Raw genomic sequence first — 27,033 nt, 5'->3', positions numbered from 1 at the left:
ATAGTATACAGTTTGTTGTTATTTTCTTTTTCTTTTCTTTCTTTCTTTTTTGTTTTTTTTTTTTGTTTGTTTGTTTGTTTGTTTTTGGTTTTTTGAGAGGGCTTTATTCTGTAGCTCTCTTGTAACTCCCCTGTAGACCAGGCTGGCCTCAAACTCAGAGATCCGCCTGTCCCTACCTCCTTAGTGCTGGGATTTAGAGGCGTGCACCACCTCCACCCAGGCTGTATATAGTTCTTATTGTACTTACAAACCCTAGGTCATTAGTCATCTAATCTAAGTATTTCAAATGCCTACAATAGAATGACTGTAAAAGGTGCTTAAGGAATATATGATGAACTAATGAGTAACTATATAAACTAGGAAACCAGTTACACTTACTTACCTGAGCTGATGCTCCCTGAGGTTTGATAGTATTTCCATTCCATGGAGGTAAGAATAAATAGTATTTAAGTCCTGTGGAAGAGAAAAGTTTTTAGATTACTTTTCAAATATACATTCTAAAATATAACAACCTGCCACACTGAGACATAAATCTTTTAAAATACCCAACCATTTCCACGACAGAGCTATATAAAAGAGCCACAAAGCCTCTGAATTACAAGTTTCAAAAGGCAAGGAGATGCTCCCTCCAGGAACTTATCTTCTTTACGAGCATGGCATCATGGCAAACAATAAACACCCAAAACTCATTACCTTTTATCTAAGTATATGACCTTATTATTTCATTTCTAAAACAGACATGACTTTTTCTTTAGTATCTACAGATTTGTGAATACTAAATATAAAAAAAAATTGAAATGTTGTCACACAGACAACTAAGTTTCACTTTGTTTTTCAGCTTCCTCCATATTAGTCTCAGTGTTTGTAGGATCTTTGTAAGATCTGGGTTTTCCTTTCTTTCTTTTTCTTTTTCTCTTTTTGTCTTGTTTTTTCCAAGACAGAACTTCTCTGTATACGCTTGGCTGTCCTGGACTCCCCTTTGTAAAAATCAAATGGCTTTCCTTTCTTTTAAAGATTTACTTTATTTTTAACTATGTGCATAAGGTGGTGGTAAGGAGAATGTTCATTTGACTGATGGTGGCCAAAGAAATGATTCCTCTGGAGCTGGAGTTACAGGTGGTAATGAGCTGCTCACAGTGGGTTCTGGGAACTCAACTTGGGTCCTCTGAAAGAGCACTAAACTTAAAGAGTTTTAAGCCACTAAGCCATCTCTCTCCAGACCCATGGTTTTTCAAAGTCCCCTTAAAACATGATTTTCTAAAGACTAAAGAGAGTCAGTGTTATAATTTCCTAAGGAAAAAACAGGGCTGGAGAGATGGCTCAGCCGTTAAAAGGCTAGGCTCACAACCAAAAATATAAGAAAAAAGGATAACCAATGGATAACACTACTGTTTTACTCTGAAAGCAGCAGGCAATCATTCTTTAGCCCTCTTATAACTACTTATAAGACAAAAAACACCAGGATGATAAAATGTAATCTTAACTGTGAGCTTTGGCATACTAAAACGAGAACTTCCCAGCGGTCCACACCCCCAACTGAAAGGCATGGTTTGCTACTCACGATATTTAAGATTACTGATACATGATGATAATAAAAAGTAGACAAGCTTAAATTCTCTATATAATATTCTTATTCTCTTGTTTAAAAAATGTCTTTATATTAGCACAGACCACTGCTAACTACTGACACACTCTGATATGTAACTTGCCAAATATCAATTAAAAACAGAGAAAAAGAAACTAAGACAACTTGCTATCCAACAAGTTAGTAAGGCAGCCTGGGGACACTAAGAAAAAGCAACAATAATCCTGAATCCAAAGACCACAATTTCCAACTGATGATGGAGAATTGAACATATAGTATCTCCTGATTAATCATTATTAAAATGACAAGTCAAAAAGATTTTTTTATTTTTTTATTTTATTTGTCAAAAAGAATAACTATATTAAAAGAGAAAACCATGTGAAGTAACAAAGCAAATTAAACTTCCAATACAGCTACAATGATATTTCTTATCTTGTATGTTCTCCTTCAATAGGCCTATACCAACTTTCATCAAGAACTGGAATATGGGGTTGGAGAGATGGTTCAGTGGTTAAGAGCACTGGTGGCTCTTCCAGAGGACTCAGGTTCAATTCCTAGCACCCACATGGCAGCTCACAACTGCCTGTAACTCCAGTTGCAAAGGATCTGACACCCTCACATAGACATACATGCAGGCAAAACACAGATGCACATAAAATAATAGATAAATCTTAAAAAAGAGAGAGAGAGAGAGAGAGAGAGAGAGAGAGAGAGAGAGAGAGAGAGAGAGAGAGAACTGGAATCTATGTGTTCTTCCACTGACTTGGGTTAGTTCTATGGTTTGTTTAAATCAGTAGAATGGGACAGTAGCAAGGTTACTTAACTCCAGACATGCAAGTATAGTAAGATAAGGAAGCTCATTAATGTTATTAAAAAGCCCATGCTTGCTTCAGATTTGGGGAGACCACATGGATAGCACCAAGGTACCAGGTATATGATGTCATCTTAGTCCTGCCCACCCACCAACTGAATGGAACAAAGATAGCAGTCCCAGTTCAAAGCTCTGTAAAGCAAAGAAAAGACAAGATTTCTTTACAAGGTGTGTGTATGGGGGAGGTGAAGTAAGGGACTAATGACACCAGGACACACTTACATAAGCAAGTACTATATTCAATTTGTGTGAACCATTTCTAGCCCCCATTACAGTTGCAATTTCAGATACAATATAGTTGCAGGAACTAGGTATCTTCAACTAGTATTGAACTAGTTAGTGGAGTCTTTGCCATTCTGATTGTAAGAAACTGCTCTCATGTGGGGTAATGTTAACCTATGATTTTGCCATAGGGCTAATTTAATGTTCCTACTGTATCATACCACAGTCCTAAAACATCTAGACCTCTTAATTATATATAATATCATACTGCTGAACACAATGAACAAAGGAATGAATTAGAGGTAATTTGTATGTTGCAGTACTTGGTAATGTAAATGCCAAAAGGTGGGAAATAAACACTTCGATACTGAATCTGCTATTTAAGTGAACCATGGGTACATAAGGACATTCCTTCCAAAGGGAAAAGTTGTTGGGATTTCAAGTTTAGGTCAAGAGAGACTTAACCAACCCTCCCCGACCCCCGCAACCCCTAACAATAAAACCAATACATGAAAGACATATTTTTTAAAACTATAGTTGCATTTATTTTGTATGTGTTCAGTGCACAGGTGGAGGCCAGGGAACAACTTTTGGGAGTACGGTCTCCCCCCACCCACCGCTTGCATATTCTGGGGACCAAACTCAGGTCTTCAAGCTTGGCTGCAAGCACCTTTCATGCTAATCATTACTGGCCCCATGAAAGGTTTTTCTGAAAAGAATGATATCATGAAACAAAGGCAAATGACGCTTGAAACAGAAATGCACACATTTGGTGACACATTTCATTATTCAAACCATATTGCTTTGTAGAGAATAGAAAGTTGCAAAGCAGAAAGGAGATAAGTAATAAGCTATACTGAAAGTGGGTTCTAGAAACCTGCAAAAGGTCTCTCTTTAAGTCTTGAAGACACAGTGGCCATTACGTGCAAGTAAAGTTAGATTAAAAAAAAAAAAAAAAAAAAAAAAAAAGGAACACCACTACCACCTGAGAAAAAAGGAACACCACTACCACCTGAGAAAAAAGGAACACCACTACCACCTGAGAAAGGAACACCACTACCACCTGAGAAAGGAACACCACTACCACCTGAGAAAGGAACACCACTACCACCTGAGAAAGGAACACCACTACCACCTGAGAAAGCAGCGTATGGTAGCACATCACTATAGTCACATCACTCAAGAGGCAGAGGCCAAAGAATCACAAGTTTGAGGAATCAGAAGCTCAAGGTCATCCTCAGCTATATTAGGAACTTGAAGTCAGCCTTGGCTAAGAAATCTGCCTAGAAAGAAAGAAAGAAAGAAAGAAAGAAAGAAAGAAAGAAAGAAAGAAAGAAAGGAAGGAAGAGAAATCTGCCTCAAAATGGGAAAAACAAAAGGCAAACAAAAAAGGCAATTTTTTTCCAGGTAAATAATAACTAGACTAAAAGAGAAAACCACTTCAAGTAAGAAAGGTCATTCCATAAGAAATACATGCATAATACTGAGTGTGGCTCTGCAGGTTTGGAGACACTGATCCCAAAGCATGTGTACACTTTTTGGGGAAAGGAGCAGCACAAGACTCTCACTGAACAACAAGCTACAGTTAACAGCAGAATAACTTTAAATTCTAGAGCCAAAGGAACAATAAGCAAGGGCAGATGCTGATTTGGAAGAATGAACTGGTCTTTATCAGCAGCGAGAAGTAGAGCTGTTTTTATGTAGTACTTTGATATAGAATAGCAACTACTTATATAGTGTTTACATTTTTTGTTTATCAGTCACCTAGGAAACGTACAAAGTATGAGAAGATATCTATCAGATATATGCAATATAGCATTGTTTATATAAGGGAACTTAGAATCTACAGATGTATTATCCATAACGGTCCTGGAATCAACCCTTGAATTCAAAACCAGCCTATCCTACATTATGTAATATCAAGTCAGCCTGGGTTCCACAGTAAGGCTATCCCAAGAGCCCAAGCCCAGGTAGGAGAAAAAAAAAGAAAGAAAGGAAGAAAGGAAGGAAGGAAGGAAGGAAGAAAGAAAGGGCCAAACATGAGTTTAAGTTCTGGTCCATGTTACAGCCCTATGAAATCCTAAAACTAGCATCACTAGGAAGCTTAGGGGGGAAAATACATTCTCAGGCCCTAACCCAGAATCTTATGGATTATGTCTCCAGCCTTTAATCCCAGCACTCGGGAGGCAGAGGCAGGCGGATCGCTGTGAGTTCGAGGTCAGCCTGGTCTACAAAGTGAGTCCAGGATGGCCAAGGCTACACAGAGAAACCCTGTCTCGAAAAACAAAAACAAACAAACAAACAAAAAAGAGTTAGACCCAGGCATGACTCAGCTTAAAGTTAGCCAGGTGGCCCAGAACTGAACCTTCATTTGCCAGCACAGTGTGATATAAGATCCCATTCATGGGACAGGGTAGGAAGCACAAGACTATATAATGGAACTTAGTACTAGGCTGGTCAGATCTTAATGGCCCAAAGCCAAACACTGGTCAGATCCTAATAGTCTGCCTGTGGATGGAGTCTCAATCCCAGTAACAGTAGAAGACACATAAATTATATAAAAAAATTTATTACCATAATATCATCTATGACTGGTTGTAGTCATCTTGGGCCAGGAGTCCACCTCAGCAACAGGCAGCTTATAGCACTATGACCCTTGGTCATAGGACCTATGTGTTGTGCTAGTGTTAGTAGTTTGTGAGCTCAAAGTACTACACAGCTTTGTAAGTATTGGAGGATACATGTATGACATAAGGGCCCAAGCATCAAAGATCTATCCAAAGAGAATCTTTCCGGAACAAGGTTGAATGAATCCTGCACGATCATATAAGAGACCCCAAAAGAAAGTTGGAACTACGGATGAGGCAGCAGGACCTACAGGATCCCAGGCAGAAGCTTACAGTTACAGACTATGCTTTCTAGGGATTCTCTTGGTTCTTTCCAAATGACACATACACAGTCTACCTGAAATAAACCTAGGCTTAAATTGTGCTCAAATACCAAAGTAGTGATATGGTATTAGCAGTTCCCCAGCAAATATGGACCCTCTATCCAGTGTTGGCACAGTAAAGCAACAACAAGCTCACATTATGCTATATTAGGATGACTAGGGAGCCTCAGTGCCCAAAGAATAGCAGGAGCATTCAATGGCACATGCCACAAAACATCAAGATATGTCAAGAAAACAAAGATTTCACTTCAAAGTGTCAGAGCTCTTAGAGAACTTGTAATACCCATTTTAAAGTCACTGAAATTGAAGAAAACACAAAAATATATTTCAGTACTTTAACAGAGAAACTTAGAGGTAGAAACAACTTTTACAAAATCAAATCGACTCCTTTAACTGAAAAAATACACCGAAAATAATTTAAAACTAACTGAAGACATCAACAACATAATAGATGAAACAGAAAAATAAATGGTGAACTTATATCCAGCTACTGGAAAATATATGGTGGAGGGGTGGCTGGAGAAACAGCTCAGGAGTTAAAAGTGCTTGCTGTTCATGCAGATGTTTGGCTCCCAGCACCCACATCATGTGGTTCACAACTGCATGCTAACTCCAGTCTTAGGGACCTGACACATTCTTCTGAAAACACACACACACACACACACACACACACACACACACACACACACACACACACACACACACACACCCTGGGGAAAATACATGAAGAAGAAAACTTACAGATACTTTGTGATGGAAGTGAAATATTAGCAGAAACATCCCAAAGCTATATTAGGATACAAATATCCATATATACCAAAAGGTTAGAGTTAACCAGTTACATCTAAGTAAAATGAGTATATTCCCCAAGATATCTGTATAATTATTCTCTTAAAATAAAAGATAAAAAAATAGATTTTAGGGGCTAGAGAGATAGCTTAGCTGCTCTTGCAGGACACTGAATTCAATTACTAGCACCCACATGACAGCTCACAACCATCTTTAACTCTGGTTCCAGAGGCATCTGATGTCTGGCCTCTGCAGGCACACATGTAGTACAAGGACATACATGTAGTGCAAGGACATACATGGAGGTGAAACACGTGTACATATAAAATATTTAAAAGATTCTGAAGATTGTATATAAAAATATACAAGCAACACACACAAGTATCCTAATTTACATGATAGCAAACTTAGCAGAAACCTTACAAGGCAGAAAAAATGTGGCATGGAATTTTCATATCACCAAAGAAAAAACACCATTAATCAAGAATACCATGCCAGGTCCAGGGAGATGTTATACAGCTGTCTGCAGCTGGACTCCACATGATGGAATAAGAAAACCAATCTGCCAAGTAGTCCTCTGACTCCACGTGTGCACAGTGCCAAGCATGATCTGCCTTCCTCTACACACACAGAATAAATATATGTGAATGTCTAAAAAAAAAATTGTACTCAACTGAGGAGATAACATTCCTCAACAAACAAAAGAAAAAGGATATATTCCACCAGACACATCTTAAATGGTAAAGGGTCGTTCTTCAACCTAAGAGACTGACAAATAAGAGAACACAGAAAAGATAAAACTAACCAGTAAGAGTACTTACATAGACAAATCCAGATGCTCTAATATTGCTAAGAACCGTACATAAACTATATATGTAATATATATATGTAATATTTATCTTTAGCCTGATCCTACCCTTGTCTGGATTAAAATAACTGTTCTTGTTCCTTTGCTTTTGTTCTTATCTTTATGACCATGTTAAGGTGCTATCATTTAAAAGTTAAAACCAAAAGATGTTTGTACGTGTCATAGAAATCATTAAAAAGAAAAAAAACTATTACATACAAACCAAAAATAATGAGCTAAGAATCAAACCACAAAACTACAGCCAAGCACTAAAATATCAAGAAAGGGGAGGAGGGAGAGACAACAACAAAACTAGAGAACACATTACAAAAATGGCTATAATTATACCTTCCCAGAATTACTTTGAATCTAAGTGGGTTTTAAATTTTCTAATTAAACAGTCTGGGGATATAGTGTTTACCTAGCATGTACTAGCCCCCGGGTTTTATCCTCAGCATTGCATGCAAACAAACAACCCCCAAACACACACAGAACAAATAGAAAAACTACTCTATATATTTACCAGAAATCCAGGTCACCTCTAAGGACACATACAGATGCATAGTAAAAGGATGGAATACTTATTTCATTCAAATGGAATCCAAAAGAACCACAAAGCCAACTATAAGTTAAAAGAGTAAAAAAAAGACAAAGAAGACAACTGTTATTATAAGAAGATTAATTCAGCAGAGAAAGTAACATTCCTAAATATATATGCAGTCAGTTCCATGGCACCCAAATAAATAAAACACTAATGTGCATGTGTGGCAAACGCACAAACATGAATGTGTACACACACACACATACACATACACACACACACACACACACACACACACACACACAGACAGTAGAAAAGCATTCCATATAATTGTTTAAAGTGTCTCTGCTACCCAAAGTGATCTAGTGACTCAATGCAATCTGGATCAAAACACCAAGATCCTTGACACTTCACAGAACAACAACGACGACAACAAGAACAATCCTAACAACAATTAAAAAGAAAACAATCCTAAAAAAAAAAAAGAAAGAAAGAAAACAATCCTGAACCTGCAAGAGGTGTTTGACCAGATGGAATCAGAAGACTATTCCAAACAGGAAAGAGTTTTAGACATCCATAAAGGAAGAGAAAGGACATCTGAAAACTCTGAGAAAAACATGTGATCAACCAAAAAGAGCAGGCAAGCCTAGCATCTGTGCCATAGCTCCCAGGCGGGGAATGGGAGAAGCAATGGCAAGCAAAGTCCAAAGCCCTGATACACTTCAAATTCTGTTGGAGGTTTTGGTGAGAAACAAATTTCTTTGGTGGAAAAGTCAATATAAACTGAAGTCCCATTTCATCACTTTAAATGATACTCCAAGGGCAAGGCCAGGAACCATCTTGAGAGGAAACCCATCATCAAGCTGAGAAAAGAAAACCATAGGCCTGGGAACTGCAATCAGGCCTGCCAAAGTCATAGGATGAAGGCAGGCCCAGAAAAACAGCACGCCAGATAGAGGCTGACAAGCTGAAGGGTGCAAGGAGTTGGGGGATTCACCCAAGCAGGCAAGTACATAAGGAATGATAGTCAGTCAGTCAGTCTTCTCCCCCCCCTCCCCCATCCTCTCTTAATGGCTCATCAACTGAGATAATTCTAGAGTTTGACAGCCTGAGGTCAGTAGCTCATCAACCTCTGGAGCCACCTATCTGCCAACACTTCCGAAGAGCCTGAGCATGCTGAAGGTCCAGTGGTGTACTAACCAGCCACGGACACATCCATCTAGCAGAGTGACTGATAACCAGGAGAGCTTTAAAGTATGAAGACATGTCCTTTACCTACTTAGTTCTCGGTACTGTGACTGCTGCTCACATCCCTGAAGTACCTGAGAAAAACATTCCCCCAGAACCTCAGCCAGGTTTGAGCTCTTAAGTCTCAAGGAGAAAGAGAACATTCCACAGGCTACAATGCTAAATGTGGCCAGCAGAGGCCACTGGTGCTCAAACAAGAAAAGTTATCTCTGAAGATAACAGTGCCAGACATCACACACCCGCCTCAGGGACTCACCAACAGCATAAGCTCTAGGAAAGACAGTTTAACTGACCCTCTCCAGGCCTCCTGCATAGAAATTTATTGAGCAATATTTTTCTTTCCTTTCTCTTATACCACTCTGCCATGTATCCTCCCCTATTCCCATACTATTTTTAACAGCACTTTAAACTGCTTTAAATGTCCTTATGTTTTTACTCCCCTTCTTACATTAATCTAATTTTGGTTTTGAATTTTTTCATTACTGGGAAATCTTTTTATTTAAACTTTTTTCTAATTTCTTGTTCTTTTCTCTTTTCTTCCATGTTTTTCTATTCCTTCTTTTTCCTTTCTTTCATTTAACCTATTTCTCCACTTTCCTGCCTTCCTCCGTTTATTCCATCCACTTACTATATCCACACTAACCTTAAATACTTTTAAACTTCATAGCACACTATATGCAGTTTTGTCATTTTTGGTCTTGTGATAATTAACTGGTGACGTCAGTGGGCTTTGGTGAACTGCAAAGTAAAGTTACTGTGTATAGCTTGATAGTTTGTTTTCTTCTCTCTGAATGGTACTGGAGACTGAGTAATAATGAATGACCAGCAAAGAAGTAATCCATCAAGGACCTAGTCTACAGTTCCAGGGAAGTCCCTAAATATACTAACCTTCCTTTTTGGCTTCTGTAGTTCTGCTTCCTGTTAACTAAAGTGTGACAATTAGGATGTGGATTTTGTGCATAAAAGACATTGGGGCCACATGATTTGGGCAAGTTCACAAATGCAGCTGCAAGCCTGCAATAAAGATTTTCTTCTCAGCTTTAAGAGCTTCCACATGATGCATCTCTGCTGGGCTTACCTCACAAAACTAAGACAGTCAAGAGAATATGTAGCGCTATTGTCTTAATCTCTGTTCTGCTGATGTGAAGAGACACCATGACCATGGCAACTCTTATAAAGAAAAACATAGAATTGGGGCTGGCTTACAGTTTCAGAGGTTTAGTACATGTCGGGAAGCATGGAGGCACGCAGGCACACGGTACTGGAGACGTAGCTGAGAGTTCTATATCTGGATCCAAAGGTTGGGGGGGGAGGGTAGAAGAGGCACTGGGCCTGGCTTGGGCTTTTGAAAACTCAAAGTCCACCCTCAGCAACATACTTCTCGAAGGCCATACCTCCTAACAGTGCCCATTCCTTGGTGACCAAGCATTCAAACCAATGAGCCTATGGGGCCATAATTATTCAAACCACCAGTTATGAAAATGTTAGGTAAACTGTTGTGATACCATATTTAAAAGTGACAAAGGAGGGGGTGGAGAGACGGTTTAGTGGTTAAGAGCACTGACTGCTCTTCTGGAGATCCTGAGTTCAACTCCCAGCAACCACATGCTGGCTTACAACCATCTGTAATATGATCTGGTGCCCTCTTCTGGTGTACATAAAGACACTGTACTCATATACATAAAATAAACCTTTAAAAATGACAAAGGGAAAAAGTCTGTGTTCAGTGCAGACACAATCTCACCTGTAATACTCTTTTCTTTTACTATTTGAATTGGAGAGGGATCAAACCCCAGAGACTACGACATTACAGGCAAACATCATACACCCCACACCTCTTCTCAAAATATGTTCAATCTGTAGCTGGTTCAATCTACAAAACTAAGCTTGTGGGTACAAACTGTGATCATCAATCTTGACTGCCAATTTGCCAGGATTCAGAAAGTGAGAATACACCTCTAGGTGTGTCTAATGAAAGTGTTTCTAGATAAGTTAATATTGCTGCATGATTCCATGGCCATGTCCTGGACTGAAGAGAAAAGAGACAGTGAGCTGAGCACCAGCACGCACCTGTCTGCCTCCTGACTGAAGGTGCAATGTGATCAGCTGCCAGAGGTCCTGCTGCCGTGCTTTCCTGCCACCATACTCTGTACCTCAAACTGTAAGCCAGAATAAATTGTTCCTTAAGTTGCTTTGACATGTATTTTCTTACAGTGAGAAAAGTAACTAATATACAAAGAGTCAGCTTCCAGCTGCACATATGACTATGGTATGACTTATAAATGAATGACATTTCTTATTATAGCCAGGCATGGTATACCGTCATTCCAGGACTCAGGAGACTGAAGCAGGAAAATAACAAGATTAAAGCTACCCTGGGCTATGTAAGACATTGTCATAAAACAACAAAAGAGATAAGAGCACTAACTGTTTGAGGAAGCATCTATAGGTAGGAGGTATCATGGGTAATGATACGGGGGAAAGAAGCCCTAAGTTAAGAAGATACCTTTGGTCACTATTCTAAGTAAAGTCAATGATGAAAAAGACACTGCTAAATCACATGGCTTGAGCAAGAAATTTTATTTTACGTCTCTGAAATTTAGATTCTTTGTGTGTGTGAACCTCATGTTGATAATGACTCTCCCTCTCCCCAACACACTACTGTTTATGAGTATCTGCAGGTCATGCAAGTTCCATAATGTATTAAGGTTTTATAGAATGGATCTCATTGTTTGCTACATGTCAAAGCCCTGAAGCTCTCCCACTGCCAAAGTTACAGTTGATACCAAAGAATTAGGAATGTGGCATTTGGGAGGCATGCTCCAGAAGAGCAAATGAGTAATGCTTATGACTCTTAAAGAATTCATTCTCACGGTTTGTTTGTTTTTGTGACAAAGTCTCATGTAGCCCAGGCAAGCCTCAAACTTAGGTAGCTGAAGCTAGCCTTGAACTTCTAATCCTTCTGCCTGAGCCTCCTGTGTGTTAGGATTGCCTGTGTGCTAGGATTACCATTTTTGTTTATTTAATTCAGAAACATATTTTCTAGTCTTCCAAAAACTAAAACTGACAGGTGCAGTGGCATACAACTTTAATCCCAGCACTTCAGAGGCAGAGGCAGGCAGATTTCTGTGCATTAGAGTCTAGCAAGTTCCAGGCCATCTAGAGCACATAAAAAGAGATGCTGTGTCTGTCTGTCTGTCTGTCTGTGCGCCTTTCTCTCTCTCTCTCTCTCTCTCTCTCTCTCTCTCTCTCTCTCTCTCTCACACACACACACACACACACACACACACACACACACAAATTCTTATTTTTCCAGGATAACTAGGATTAGCTTAGAAAAGTGAGTGTGCATCTTCAGTAAATACCCATCAGCAGAAACTTAACTTTATAGGATAGGTAAAAACAAAGCAAACAGAATCTAGCATAAACCAAGAAGTCAAGGAAATCCATCCACACTTCAGGCTCTCCTCCTCCAGGAACCAACACTGCTACATTGCTCCATTTATCACTCTGATCTAGCTTGGTGATCTTCTCCTTTCTGGTGCACTTCAAACTGTGACATCTTCCAGCAGCATATTAACAAAGTTATCAAATCCTTGAAGTATATCAACAATTTCTTTCTTTCCTCTGTGTAGCCCTGGCTGTCCTAAACTCACTTTGTAGACCAGACTGGCCTTAAACTCAGAGATCCACCTGCTTCTGCCTCCCCGAGTATAGAGATTACAGGCGTGTGCAGCCATGCCCAGCAACAATTTCTTTACTACACTTCATCACAATGTGAATTCTTGACCCTATGCACTTTTCCAAAAGCTCTAGTGGTAGGCGGGCGTGGGGAAGATTAATGGTAGCATTAATGGTGGCTTCAATTGCCATGCCAGAAACCACCATTCTGTTTTTATGTTCAGCCACACCCCACTTTAACCAGGCTTGTCTCAGGATGAACACTTTATAGAGCTCACATTCACTATATCCCTTCCAAAGACTCTTGTCATGTCATGAAGCCTGTCATGCAGGCTACTTTTCCTTCTGGGAGAATTTAGTTAAGTTCCTAATCATCTCAGAAACATAATTTACTTGACCCAAACTCCCAACTGGCTACAGCTTTTCTTTCTTTTCTCTCTCTCTCTTTCTTTTCTTTTCTTTCTTTCTTTCTTTGTATGGGTATCTTGCCTGCATTTATGTTTGTGCAGGGGTGTACCTGATGCTGCAGAGACCATTAGAGGGCATTAATCCTCAGGAAATAGAGCTACAGATGCTGTGAACCACCACGTGGGTATTGGGAATTGAACTCACATTCTCTGGGAAAGCAAGTGCTCTTAACAGATGAGCCATCTCTCTAGTCTCCAGCTGTTCTTTAATAAAGATCTCATCCAGAACTGATGTTCCTTTTATGTCTAAATGGATTTACATATGAAGATCAAAGGGCCCAGAAGCATAAATAAGTTTTTTTTTCTTTTCAAGGAACCCTCTGAATGCACACTGGCTAGGAAAACACCCAGCAGAATCTTCATTCCGCCACCCTCAGAGTGTGCAAAGTGACTCACTCAAAAAATGACTCAAATACCATAGTACTCCTTTGCCAGTTCAAGGAAGAAAATAAAATCTGTTCTACATGTTTAGAGTCACAGACCATTATTCTAAAATCTGAAGCAGGGTAAGAAATAATTGTAAGAAAGCAAAATGTATTTTCAGTCCCTAGTCTTAACTTTTAAATCAAAACCAAGCTAGATCTTAAAAATAACCCATCAACAACATTTTTTTTTTTAAGTTTGAGGTAGAATTGTAGTACATTGTATGAGCATGAAATTCTGTCCAACAAAACTTTCTCCTCTTTTGTAGCCCAGGTTGGGCTTGAACTCACAGCAATTTTCCTGCCTCAGCTTCCTAATGTCCAAAAAGTTCATTGATGAAAAAATAGAGTTAAAACTGCCATTTATCTATAACACGCTTTGATGCTTCCTGAAAACTGTTTTGAAGACATATAGGAAAGGGATTTCTATTCTAAAATATAACCAAGTTCCTCTATCTGAATTGTCTTTCAAGCACAGCGAGATATTTTACAAGATCTTTTACAAGCTTGTTTATGATGAGTGTGTGTTATTTGTCTTTTTAAAATATTTTATTTTTATTTATGTGTATGCCATGTGTGTTAAGGTGCTATAAGAGGTCACTGGATCCCCTGGAGCTGGAGTTACAGATGTATGTGAGTTACCTGATAAGGTTGTTGGGAAAATAATACATATCCCTTGGCAGAGCAGCAAGGACTCTTAATCATCAGTCATCTCTTCGGACCTTATTCAATTTTTTGAAAAAATTAATAGGAAAATGTGCAGGTTTGTCAAGCCCAAGTCTTTATCTCAGCACATCCAACATCAGGCTGGTAAGACATCAATCACTACTGCTAGAATAATAAAGTGTGATGAGATGGAGAACAAGGACAGGCACTGCCCTCAAGGGGCTCAAAGCCACAGACATCCCAACAATTAGAACACAGTATTAGAACATTATGCTTGAAGAAGATTCAAAGTATCAGAAACACAGAAGAGTTGAAAAATGAAAAAAGTGGGCTGGAGAGATGGCTCAGTGGTTAAGAGCACGGGTTGCGCTTCCAGAGATCCTGAGTCCAATTCCCAGCAACCACATGGTGGCTCACAACCGTCTATAATGTGATCTGATGCCCTCTTCTGTCATGCAGATGTACAGGAAGACAAAATACTCAGATACATAAATGAGTAAATCTTTTTTAAAAATGAAAAAAGAAAGCACAATTCTACAGATGAGCAAAGTCTTAATTTACCAGAGGATGACACATTTCTTTCCAGACAAAAGAAATAACAAACCAATATGAATATCATTTGTTGTCATTTGTAAGCACATTCATAATATTTTCATCATCTCATTTCATTTAGTCCGTATTAAATGCTCCGAATGTACTTAGTTTTAAAGAAGTTAGGTAGCTTTCCTAGAATACTCAGGACTTGTAGAACACTGCTCTATGTGCATAACCATCTTAATCACTTAGTCACAGCGGCCATAATCACTTGCAAAAGGCCCTCAAGATCAGACCTGTCAAAGTTCCCTTGCGGAAGGAGGAGCTGGGAAGAGTCATCAGCCCTTCACCTGAGGTTTCAGCCATGCCCCGCTACACCACCACCCCAGCTGGTTGTAATTCTGCTCTAGTTTGCACATGGTAGAAAAGGTGTGGCTAAACTTTCAACATTGCAAAAAGATGTTATCCACTAAGTTCACACTCAAGAACCACACAATTGAGTTAAAGTTGGGAAGGATCATGTTTTTAAGTGGGAGGGGATATTTTTAAATAAGTTTTGGGTTTTGTGTTGGACCATGTTCTAGGCTAGTCACAGCAAGCATGGGCTGTGGTTGGGCACACCTGCTGAGAACATAAAGGGTGGAAGTTTAACTCAAGAAGGGTGAGGAATTTATGAGGAAATCATCAACCACACTGCAATAAGACGTTTTAGTGATGCAGCTATTTTGGTTTTTTTGTTTGTTTGTTTGTTTTCTGGGTTTTTTTTTGTGGTGTGTGGGGGGTGGGGGAATCACATACGTGATAGGAGGCCTACACCTGGATAGGAGCGTCGCTTTGTCTGTTGTTGGTACCCTATTGGAGTGAGCAGACATTTATTTCTCTCAGGAAACGTTCACACATACAAAAAATATTAGATATCAGTATGTGAAACAGAATTATTTAAATAAAAATTCCAAGGCTTGCAAGAGGTGGCATCATAACCATGTCAGCCTGTTGTCCCAGCACTTGGGAGGCTGAAGCAGGAGGATCAGCAGGCTTGAAGTCAGTATGGGTGATACAGAAAAACTGAGGCCAGTCTGGACCACTTAGTCAGACCCTGTCATCAAGACAAAGCCATAAATTCCAAGGTTGATATTAATTCACATAATTCCACTTCCTATGCAAGGCAGAGACAGAGAATGTGGCATGATGAACAGTACTCCAAACCTCTGTGCATCAGAATTACTACATGGGCTATGTATAAAAATAAAGCCGGGCATGGTGGCGCACACCTTTATTCCCAGCACTCAGGGAGGCAGATGGATCGCTGTGAGTTTGAAGCCAGTCTGGTCTACAAAGCAAGTCCTGGACAGCCAAGGCTACACAGAGAAACCCTGTCTCAAAAACAAAAAACAAAAACAACACAAACAAACAAAAAGCACCAAACCAAACCAAACCAGTAGCTATTTGCTACTTCAGAAGGTTTTAATTTAAGAAGTCAAAGATTGGCACAGTATTTATTAATTAAAAAGTGAGCTGGGAAATTATATAGCCTAGGTTCATAAACAGTGTTAATGTATTTATGAGTTTACTGTACATCATGAAACAACATTCTGAGAAACACATTAGTCCATTCTGTTCCTGTGCAAACATCACAGAGTGTACAATACACAAACTAATAAACTAGAAGGCTCAGGGAACATCTTGGAGTACATTAAAGTCTTTTTTTTTTTTTAGTTGTGGTCTCAACTCCATTGTCTGGGTTAGACTTAAACTTGTGTGCTCAAGTAATCCACCAGTCTCAGCTTCCCTGAATATTAGTGCTACAGGGATGTGTACCTAACTGTCTTTGGCTGTGCTGGAGACCAAATCCAAGTACCACACATGCTAGTTAGGTGTTCTACTTGTGCCCATCTCTCTTTAATAGCTTTTGTAGTGTTAGAACACTTTTAACTACCAAGACCATTACTTAAGCCCACATTTTCACATAAGAAATCCTTTGAAGGGCTGGAGAGATAGATGGCTCAGAGTTTAAGAACACTGGCTGTTCTTCCAAACCTTCTGAGTTCAATTGTCAGCAACCACATGATGGTTCATAGCCATCTATAATGAGATCTGGTGCCCTCTTCTGGCCTGCAGGCACACATGCAGGCATAACACTGTTACATAATAAGTAATTTTTTTAAAAAATCCTTTTAAAATAGAAAAGGAAATTAGAGAGCACAAGAAAGACAATGTGTAGGGCATTTGTCCTACAATAGCTACAGTGTGTAGTTATTTGTCCATAAGTTAGGACAAATAGCTAGAGAAGTAAAAACAGATATCTAAATGTCACACTTCACACTCAGTCTAGTTCACTAGGATTCATTACAAAATTATGTTAACACCGATTCTAAACTTGGCGTGGTGGCACACACTTGTAATCCTAGAACTTCAGGAATGAGGTAAGAAGATAACGATTTAGAGGACAGCCTAGGCGACATAGTGAGACCCTGTCTCAAAACGAACACTACTGTATTGCCTACTTTTACACTCTGACTTGCTACCTGCCAGAAGCATCTTAAAGGAGAAAAGATATATTCTGGTTTTTACCTTCAGAGACTATCAGGCAAGGAATGCATGATGGCAAAAGTGGGCCAATCTGTGTTGGGAGTAGAGGGGCAGAGACTGAGGCCAAGGCTCCCCATACATTTGGTGAGAGCAAGCTAGTAGGGCTGGACTATGACTGAAAGACCTATACCCAATGACCCACTTCCGCCAGTCATGCCATCTGCTCCAAAGGTTCCACAACCTCCCAAAAACACTGCCACCAGCTGGGGACAAGGTACTGAAACACAGGAACGTGTGTGTGTGTGTGTGTGTGTGTGTGTGTGTGTGTGTGTGTGTGTGTGTGTGTGTGTGTTGTGTGTTCAAATTCAAACCACAAGAATAACCATTTGTATCTTTTCACATGCTGTGCACTTAGTACACATTCAAGGAAAAGGAATCTTTTTGTTTGTTTGTTTTGTTTCTCTGTGTTAGCCTTGGCTGTCCTGGACTAACTTGTAGACCAGGCTGGCCTCAAACTCACAGTGATCCACTTGCCTCTGCCTCCCAAGTGCTGAGATTATAGGCATGCGCCATCACGCCCGGCTCAAGGAAAAGGAATCTTAATTAAATTTAATGAATTTTATCCCCTTCCACTGTAACTTTATTTTGTTGTTGTTTTTGTTTTGAGACATGGTCTTAAGTAGTCCAGACTGGATTGGTACTTTTAATTTTCTTGCCTCCACTTCCTAAATGCTAACATTCCAAGCATGCATTATCATGCCTAGCTTTTAAAAATAGAATTCCCCAATCCAACCCTAAGAATTGAGCCCAAGCTTTCATCTGTAATAGACAAATGCTTTACAACTAAGCTACACTCCTGCTCCATGCATTTTTACCAGCTTGGTTCCCATGACACCACTATACTCTGGATGTATGTATATCTGTTTCTCTCTTTTTAAAAATGTGTTTATCTGTCTATTTATTCTTTGTATGAGTGCTCTATTTGCATGTATGGTTGCACAACAGAAGAGAGCATCAGATCCCATTATAGATGGGGTTGTGGTTGCTGGGAATTGAACTCGGGGCCTCTGAAGAGCACTCTCTCCAGCCCCTGTCTCTTAATCTACCTACTTACTCTATCATATTTTTCTAAGGGAAGGCACACCCACAACTCCATGCCCACCCTCACTCAAACAAGGCAGTCCTGGAACCAATGGCAATCTCCCTCCTTAGAGTGCTAGGATTGATATGTGAGACCTCTTCTATTCTCTACGAATGCTCTTTTTCTTTTCTCCTGACAGGGTTTCTCTGTGTAGCCTTGGCTGTCCCAGACTTGCTTTGTAGACCAGGTTTACCTCAAACTCACAAAGACCCACCTGCCTCTGCCTCCCCAAGCACTAGGATTACAAGCATGCGCCACCATGCCCGGCTATGTACACTCTTTGTATTAGTAATTTCATACATTCTCCCAACTGAAAATATTGTCTACAACCATGACTACAAATTTTAACGCCTCTTCTGTTCTCTATGCATACACTCTATATTGGCAATTTCATACATTCTCCCGACTGAAATTAATGTCTACAACCAGGACTATAAATTTTAACTTTCTAGTCCACTTTCTCTTAGAATATGTCTCTAGACACATTCAAAGAGCAATTTCTAATCTTCCCCCTCAAAAAACCAACTCTGGGAAACCTCCTGTATTTGTTTTGTGGCGCTGTGGATTAAGACCATACTCTCCTCAACACTAGATGCGCACTGTACCACTGTGCTACACGCCAGGCCATTATTGACTGTTCTTCAACTTGTCTTTGATAGCAACTCCAATACTCCATAATTAGATAAAAAAAATCCATAATCATGTCCAGTTTTCTTTCTTTTCCTTTGGTCACACCGTGTTATTAACAAATGTTCTTGGTTAAACATCAAAAAATATTTCCAAAATTGATGGCTATTCAGAACTTCCATCACTGTCACTTCAGTTTGAGCTATCATCACCTCTTACCCCATTTATGCAATAGCTTTTAACTTCCTACTCCTACTCTTGCTCCCACCTAGTCTACACTCTACACAACAGTCAAGGCTTTAAAAAAAAAAACTAACAAAATAGCCAGGTGTGGTGGTACACGTCTTTAATTCCAGCACTTGGGAGGCAGAGGCAGGCTGTGATCACATTCAAGGCCAGCCTGGTGTACAAAGCAAGTCCTGGACAGCCAAGGTAACAGAGAAACCCTGACTTGAAAAACTAAACAAACAAACAAACAAACCTAATAGCTTCATTCCTCTGTTTCAAAACCCTTATATGCCAACTTACCCATTTCACTGCAAATAATAATAATAATAATAATAATAATAATAATAATAATAATAATAATAATAATAATAGAAAAGTCCCACGTAATGTGTTCTATTTTGCAGCACCATCTAGGACTTCCTACCCAATCTGGCTCATTCCTCACCACTCAAGAGCTCCTTGCTATTCCTAGAATGTGAACAGAATGTTCTCATCAAAGGGTCTTTGCAATGACTATTTCCTCTGTTTGCACAAGCTTTTTCCTCATAGAACTCCACACATAATACCATTCGCATCCATCAATAGAGTGTTCATCAAGTCAAGTCAAATCCCTACGCCCTATGGTGGGGTTCACCACTATCTTTACACATGCAAAGTGCTGACAAGTTTACAGTTCCAGGTTACTGTGAGCTATACACGGTTACCCAGCTTCATTCAATGACAACAATAAAGTCAAGTTACTCAGGACAATAGGAACTACTTCATTCAAAGTATAATCTTTCTTATCCACCCTTTCTCCAAGTCTCCACATCCGATTATTTGAAACAGCCATTACTGGCTGGCATATTACACATTTATCGCCTATCTTCTCCATTCTTTAATCCACCAGAATGTAAGAACTGTAAGGCCTTGCCTATTTGTTCACTGGAATTTCCTAAGGTACAGAATAGAACCTTGAACAGGTCAGCAATGAATGATTACCAAATTAATATATTTATAACAGACCCTTAGAAGTCCACTAAAAGAATCTTCTGACAGCAGAAATGAACTTATAGAGTTTCATCGAATCCTTTGTCAAAATAAACCATCAATTAGCATTCTGGATAATGAATTATTAGTAACCTAAATTCTACACTCACTCAAAAATACAACCAATGAATCTAAGCAGCTAACATTTTCTTCAACAATGTTGCTATTCCAGTAAAACGAGATAAAAGTCCTCAGCGCAGCACACATGACCAAACAAAACTTCACCAACTGTTGAGAAAATCTCCTGTGCTTAAAAGACTCAATTTCAAACTAAGTAATGTGGTCCCTGAAGAGAAGCAATTTCCTCACATTACCTAGATAATGTTTGTAAATAAAACTCAGAGTGCAAACTGCAATAATCACCACCACCACAGAAAAATTGATCCATAGGATTATAAGTGGAAAACAAACAAACAAACAAAAAAACAAAAAAACAAAAAACAAAAAACGTGGAAAGCGGCAAAAAGGGAGGGGGGGGGGAAGCCCTGTTCCTATGCAAAGACCCAAGCTGGACCCATCACTGTTTCAGTTATGGCTTTATCAACGCCATGTTCCAGAGTGTTAGCCCAGAGTTTCTGAGCGTTGCTATTCAAAGCACTGTAAATCTGAAGCTCCCGTGACTAAGAATGAAAGCATTTCATTACAATTACTGCAACTTCAAACAAGGCGACCACTCACATCGCTGTTGGTTTCTTCCTTTAGTACAACACACATAACCACTACAAAATTACAGAAACGTCTCTAAACTAAGAAAACTTACCAACTAATCTGAAGCTTCCCACGGACGGTTTGAAAAAGCACGGGGAGAACTACCTAGCACGCATCACCCGCCATGGAACTTACCGTAAGTTCAGCTACGGGCTTGGGAAACTTGTCTTTTGAGGGCAACTGTACAGTAACCGAGAGCACAGCACACACTGGCTAGGTAGTGTGAGTTGTCTCTTCCACGTTACAATTCCCAGCTGGCTTTCCAGCCCACCTGAGCAGACACAGAGTCAGAAGCCAGTCCACAGTAACGGTGCTTTCTTAGCAGAGTTACAAGGAAGTCCCCGGCAAGGAGCGGCAGGAAAGGTGCTCATCACCCCCGCGCGCGCGCGCGCGACAACGGCCAGGTCAGGGCCGAGGGGTGCGTCCCAGTGCCCGGCCTTACCTCTGGAGTCCGCTCCGGCGGCTTCTTCCTCAGCGCCTGCCGAGCGCCGGGGTCCACGGGCGAGTTCATGGCCGCAGCCCCCACGCTCCCCAGCCTATGCGTCTAGCTACCCATTCGCCTAACCCGGGTGCGCGCCCGCTCCACTGAGAGGGAAATGAGAACTGTCGCAGGGTCCAAACTCAAGCAAACAAGTCTTCGCAACGCCCGCCCAGGGCCTCAGCCCACGCGCGACTGGCCAGAAAGACGCCTGCGCGGGGGCGAGCGAGAGCGAGTGCGCACGCGCAAACGAGCTCGCTAACGCCCGCCTTGCCTTGACGTACAGAGTTAGGGGTGGAGGGGGCGGGGAACGAACGGCTAGGCTTTGGTCGCGAGAGTCCGTCACGGGATTGTAGCTTCCGCATCCCCAGTTTCCGGCCGAGGTTCCGGAAATGCTATGAGGGCCTCGCCAAAAATAGACTATGGTGTAGAACTGTGGGTAAGGCTCTCTGAGCTTTGGCCTTAACGTCCAAGTCCGAAAGCCGCGGGGCTCTCAAGGTCCGCGGAAGTCGAGGCTGCCATTCGCGAAGCAAGCCGGGAAGCCCACGCACTGCCGTGTAAGCCACGGATCTCGGGGCAGTACTCGCGCACGCAACCCAGTGCTCTCTTGCGGTATAGTCTACGAGATTTTGAAAAGCAAAAACCACGAAATCGCTAGTGAAAGCCGCCCACAGAAAACAAAACGAACAAAGTAGGGCTCAAAGGATAGCCTGCTGGCTTACTATACACCGGACTGTCCTCGATCTGATAATGGATGCCTCCGGAGCTGGACGCAAAATTTGACTTAAAAGCCTCAGGTGGGCTGAGAAACACCAGACCGGAAAGTTGAGTGATAACAGCTGTGGGCTGTCAGGATCTGCTAAGATCAACATACCAACCTCCTTTGGTATTTACCACTTTTGAGAGTGCGGGGAACCGGCCTAGAGATAAAACCTTCCATCCCATAAGTTCCTTTTTCCGTCCTATAAAACCCATAAACCTTCTGTACCACGTGTGCAGTCTCCACTGCCGTGGAGAAATGGTGTCACTTGTTCTGATTAAAGGACAAATCTGCTGTAGAGTTAGACCTGCCCTTTTGTTTCCACGTGCCTCCACCAATCCTGATCTACACGTCCTTGACTGTGGGCGGTGAGAGTGGTGGCTGGGGGCAGGCTAAGGCTAGGGGCTGCTGCTTTAGCCTGATGAGTGCTCAGAGCAGGCTTCTTCAACCCTCCCTCATTCAAGCAGCTGGGTTTAAAGCTGTCTGGAGCTAAGGGATGAATGCTTTTGCATTGAATTTTACATTCTAGCCTCTTTTCCTAACAAAAAACACACCTTCAATTTATTTACTGGTTCTTTGGTACGAAAAGCTGCAAAGACTGAGTATCAGTTATTCTTCCTGTTGTGGATTTCAAAAATACCCGGATAAAAAGTAACCCTAGATGGTTTATTTTGGTCTTGATTGAGATGGAAGTAACAGGAGGTTGTCAATCACTGGACATGAGTGCTGGGAACTGAACCCAGGCTCTCTCTCCAAGTACAGTACCTGCTCTTAAACCACAGACACATCTCTGCAGCCCCTCATTTTTCAGGTGGCGCATGCCTTTGATACCAGCACTCCAGAGGCAGAGGCAGGTGCATCACTGTGTGAGTTTGAGGCCAACCTGGTCTACAAAGCGAGTCTAGGACAGCCCAGGGTACACAGAAAAACCCTGTCTCGGGGGAAAAAAAATCATTTTTCTTAATTAAAAAAAAAAAGAAATTTCTTTTGTGTGTGGCATGTGGCACTGTGCTAGTGTGGGAGTCTGGAGACGTCTTACAGGAAAGTGTTGTTCTTCTATCATCAGTGTCCTAGGGATCAATCAAATCCAGATTATTTTGGTATCAAGTGCCTTTTCCTGCCAAGCCATGGTGGCAGGGGTGTCAAATGGCTGTTCACCTTGTCCACAGTCAGGACATAGCACGTTATGAATGCTCTTGTTCAGCTGGCTTTCTTATTTAGTCCAGTACCCAGGCCCATGAAACAGAAGAGTGGGTCATTGCTGCCTTCGTTAGCCCAAACTAGAAATTCCCTCATAGGCATAGGCAGAGATTTATCAAATTGACCATCAGTGTTAACTGCCTCAGGCTGTCTCAACAGTGAAGGTTAACTGACACGATTCCAGAATCCGTCCTTTTGGGATAGTCCTTCTGCACTGTTCTCATGATAGCAGCACAAGTGGGCCACACTAGTCACACCATTCCTTATGAGGCTCCACCTTCTGGCATTTTGTTTACCTAAATTTTTAAAAATTGAGGGCTGTGACCACATCTAGGTACATCATAGTATTTTCAAGAGTTAACCAGGAAACAGTGTATTATGATTAAACGTTTTCCAATAGTGATTCAGAGTACTTCTTGTGGCAAGTTAGGAATCTTTAATAAAGATAACTGGAGAGTTTAGGTGGTAACATTTCAGAGTAATGACAATGCTGTATTTTCCGTTGGACCCTGGGACTTGCCCAAACTTGAAGTTTACAACATGCTATTAGCACATCTTTCTTGAGGTTTGAGCACAAAAGCCCTCATGGCTCAGCCACTACAGATATAAATTGTGAAAAGGTTACATCTTACTTGCACATTTTAATTTTTCTGTCAACTGATACAGGTTAAAGTCATCTGGGAAGAGTCAATTGAGAAAATGCCTCCATTAACTGGAGTGTGATCAAACCTGTGGGGAGCATTTCCTTGACTAATTAAGGACTGAGGTGGAACACTCGGCCCACAGTGGGTGGGCAAGTGATCCTGGATTCTATAAGCAAGCAAACCTTGCAAGCCAGCAAGCAGTGTTCCTTCGGTCTCTACTTCAGTTCCTGCTTCCAAGTCTCTCCCTGTGTGGATTCCTGCCTTGGCTTCTGTAACAGCAAGCCAACATTTTCCTTCCCAGGGTGCTTCTGCTAAGAGCTCGATCACAGCAATAGAAACCAACTGTGACAGTGCTGCAAGTGACTTCATTTTTGCGTATATAAACTAGATCTCACAGGTCAGTCCCAATCACGTTTCACTCCTGCGACCCCCACCCCGAAGATTAATGTTCAGTCTTATGTTAATATTCTTAAAAATTATTTTTATGTGTATTGATGTTTTGTCTGCATGTATGTCTATGTGAGGGTGCCAGATCTTCTGGAACTGTATAGACAGTTGTGAGCTGCTGTGCGGGTGCTAGTTGAGCCCCAGTGCTCTGGAAGGGCAGCCAGTGCTCTTAACTGCTGAGCCATCTCTCCAGCCCCTCATCTTGATATGTTGAAAGAGGTAATAAAACTAAATCTTGATCATTATAAGCTTGAACTTTGCAGGCAATGAGACCTGAATTTAACTTTTAGCTAGGAAAAGAAATTTCCCAGTGTTAAGGGTCCAACCCAGGGCAAGCATTCTACTATTGTTATTAACTCAACCCTGATACTGTTTAATGTGTCTCTGAAAATCAATTTACACACCTGTATAGAAATAGTTGACTTCCAGAGTTCTCAAAATTATGAGTTAAATTATGTGAATCATTTAATACAGTGTCAGCACAATCCAAACATTGTTACTACTTCTATTTCTTCTGGAAGACAATTTCTCTAAAATGCAAGTATGGGTTTGAATAATTTGTGTAGTTGTTTTGTTTTTTCAAACAGGGTTTCTCTGTGTAGCCCTGGCTGTCCTGGACTCAAACTGTAGACCAGGCTGGCCTTGAACTCAGAGATACACCTGTCTCTGCCTCCCCAAGTGCTGGGATTATAATTTGGGTAGTTTTAATTAAAATTGTTAAGAAATATAATAAAATCTCATAGATTATTTTAAATTTATATTATTCTTCTAAATTTGTATTATTTATGTGTATGAATGCTGTGCCTACATGTATGTACGTGCACTATGTACATATATGGTGCCTCTGGAGGTCAGAAAAGGACATCAGATTCCCCAAAACTGAAGTTACTGGTGGTTATAAACCACCACGTGGGTGTCAGGAATAGAGCTCAAGTGCTTTTTACTGAACTCTCTCTCCAGCCCTTGGTGGTTTATTTTGGAAAAAAAAAAAAAAAAAATCTTGAGTCAACTTAGGTCCAATTACAAATAAACAGAAAATAGATGCCTGCTAGCAGCCTCTCTGCTAGTTACCCTTATGCAAATTCTGCAAGTCCAGCTATATCCCCTAGATGTTTAGAATAGAAAATTACTAACAGCCAATCTTGCCTAATGATCTGTAGACATGACAGAGTGATGCACCTGATAAACGGCAACTTCTCAGTCCTCAACTGGCCTTTAGCTCGGGTTTGGTCTCACTGTGCTACTCTCGGTCCCCCTTCCACACAGGAAAGCACAGACTTAAAAACTGGGGGTAGCTTTACTACCTGTCACCCCAAATAGCTAGGGAAACGTTTGGTCTAAGAGACAAGAAAGACTTTACAGTAGACTGTATGACTTTAGATTAAAGGTTAAATCTTCTGTTTCTTACTCAATTTCTCATAGCAAAAATCAGTCTTTCATACTACTTAGCAATTACAAAAATTCTGAATGTTTATGGAAACAATTCATAAATAACTGATCCTTGCTTTTCAACTGTTTGATACTTCACTGCTTTGGAACAGCATGCTTCTCTTCGTTTAAATGTAAAAATTACACAGGCAATGAATATATGAAACTGGGTTCTGGTCTAGTACTGCTTCAAGGCTTAACTCAGCTCAAGTCAACCTAACTTAACGGCAAACCTAGTCAGGGTTAAATTACTGTTGCAGAGCAGGTACCAAGGATGGATATAGAGCTGAATCCCATATGATGCAGAGCAAGAAGACACTTGCTCAGAGATACATCCAGCAGCAGGTAACAAAGCAGCACCAGACTCCAACCCAGTATCCATGTTGTTGTAGTTGTGTAATTGTAAATTTAATGGTCATTTGGGGTTTTGTTTTGTTATATGCTTTCCACCCGCCCCCTGCCTTTTTTCCAAAACAGGGTTTCTCTGTGTATCCTGGCTGTCCTGAAACTTGCTCTGTACACCAAGCTGGCCTCAAACTCACAGAGACCCGCCTGCCTCTGTGCCACCACGGCCCTGCTCATGGTTATTTGTTTTGAATAAAATATTCTTAAACAGCTTTACATGGTTCCTCTTGGTTTGGACTGATTGGGTTTGGCTCGGCCTTAAAACTTCAATTCATGACTGTGAGTAGAGCTGGGTGTATGAATGAATATACTAGTGTATTTTGGACACTATTACAATTATAAGCACATATTAGAAATTCTTTGAACATTATATGGGTAGCAGCCCAAAAGATACTGAGTCTTGGCATTTAACTAAATTATTAACAATTGTTATTTTACTTAACTCTCACAATCTAGTGAAGTATTAACAGAATCTACCAATATAGAAAGGTCCTATGTTCCAAGGTATCAAAGCTGGGGCACCAATCGAGGCTGTCTGATATGAGAGTCCAAAGTGCCACATATGCCTCACTAATATATGAAAGAA

General features: G+C 40.6%; 1 protein-coding gene across 6 annotated transcripts in view; it reads right to left on the bottom strand.

Annotated features, from left to right (window-relative positions):
* Positions 1 to 21,789, bottom strand: part of Rapgef6 (Rap guanine nucleotide exchange factor 6) — a 179,759-nt gene extending 157,970 nt beyond the window's left edge. For 5 of the 6 annotated variants that reach the window (XM_051168154.1, XM_051168151.1, XM_051168150.1 and 2 more), the window contains exons 1-2: positions 21,528 to 21,788; positions 383 to 453 (exon numbers count right to left, since the gene is read on the bottom strand). In XM_051168154.1, the coding sequence (XP_051024111.1) occupies positions 383 to 453; positions 21,528 to 21,596 (140 nt within the window). In that variant the 5' untranslated portion in view covers positions 21,597 to 21,788. Of the gene's footprint in view, positions 1 to 382; positions 454 to 21,527 lie in introns of all 6 variants that reach the window. The other variant, XM_051168156.1, reaches the window with a different exon arrangement.
* Positions 21,790 to 27,033: the final 5,244 nt, after the last annotated feature.

This window comes from Acomys russatus, chromosome 25 (assembly GCF_903995435.1).
Source record: "Acomys russatus chromosome 25, mAcoRus1.1, whole genome shotgun sequence".
NCBI classification, from domain to species: Eukaryota; Metazoa; Chordata; class Mammalia; order Rodentia; family Muridae; genus Acomys; species Acomys russatus.
This window is presented reverse-complemented; position numbering and strand designations above follow the sequence as displayed.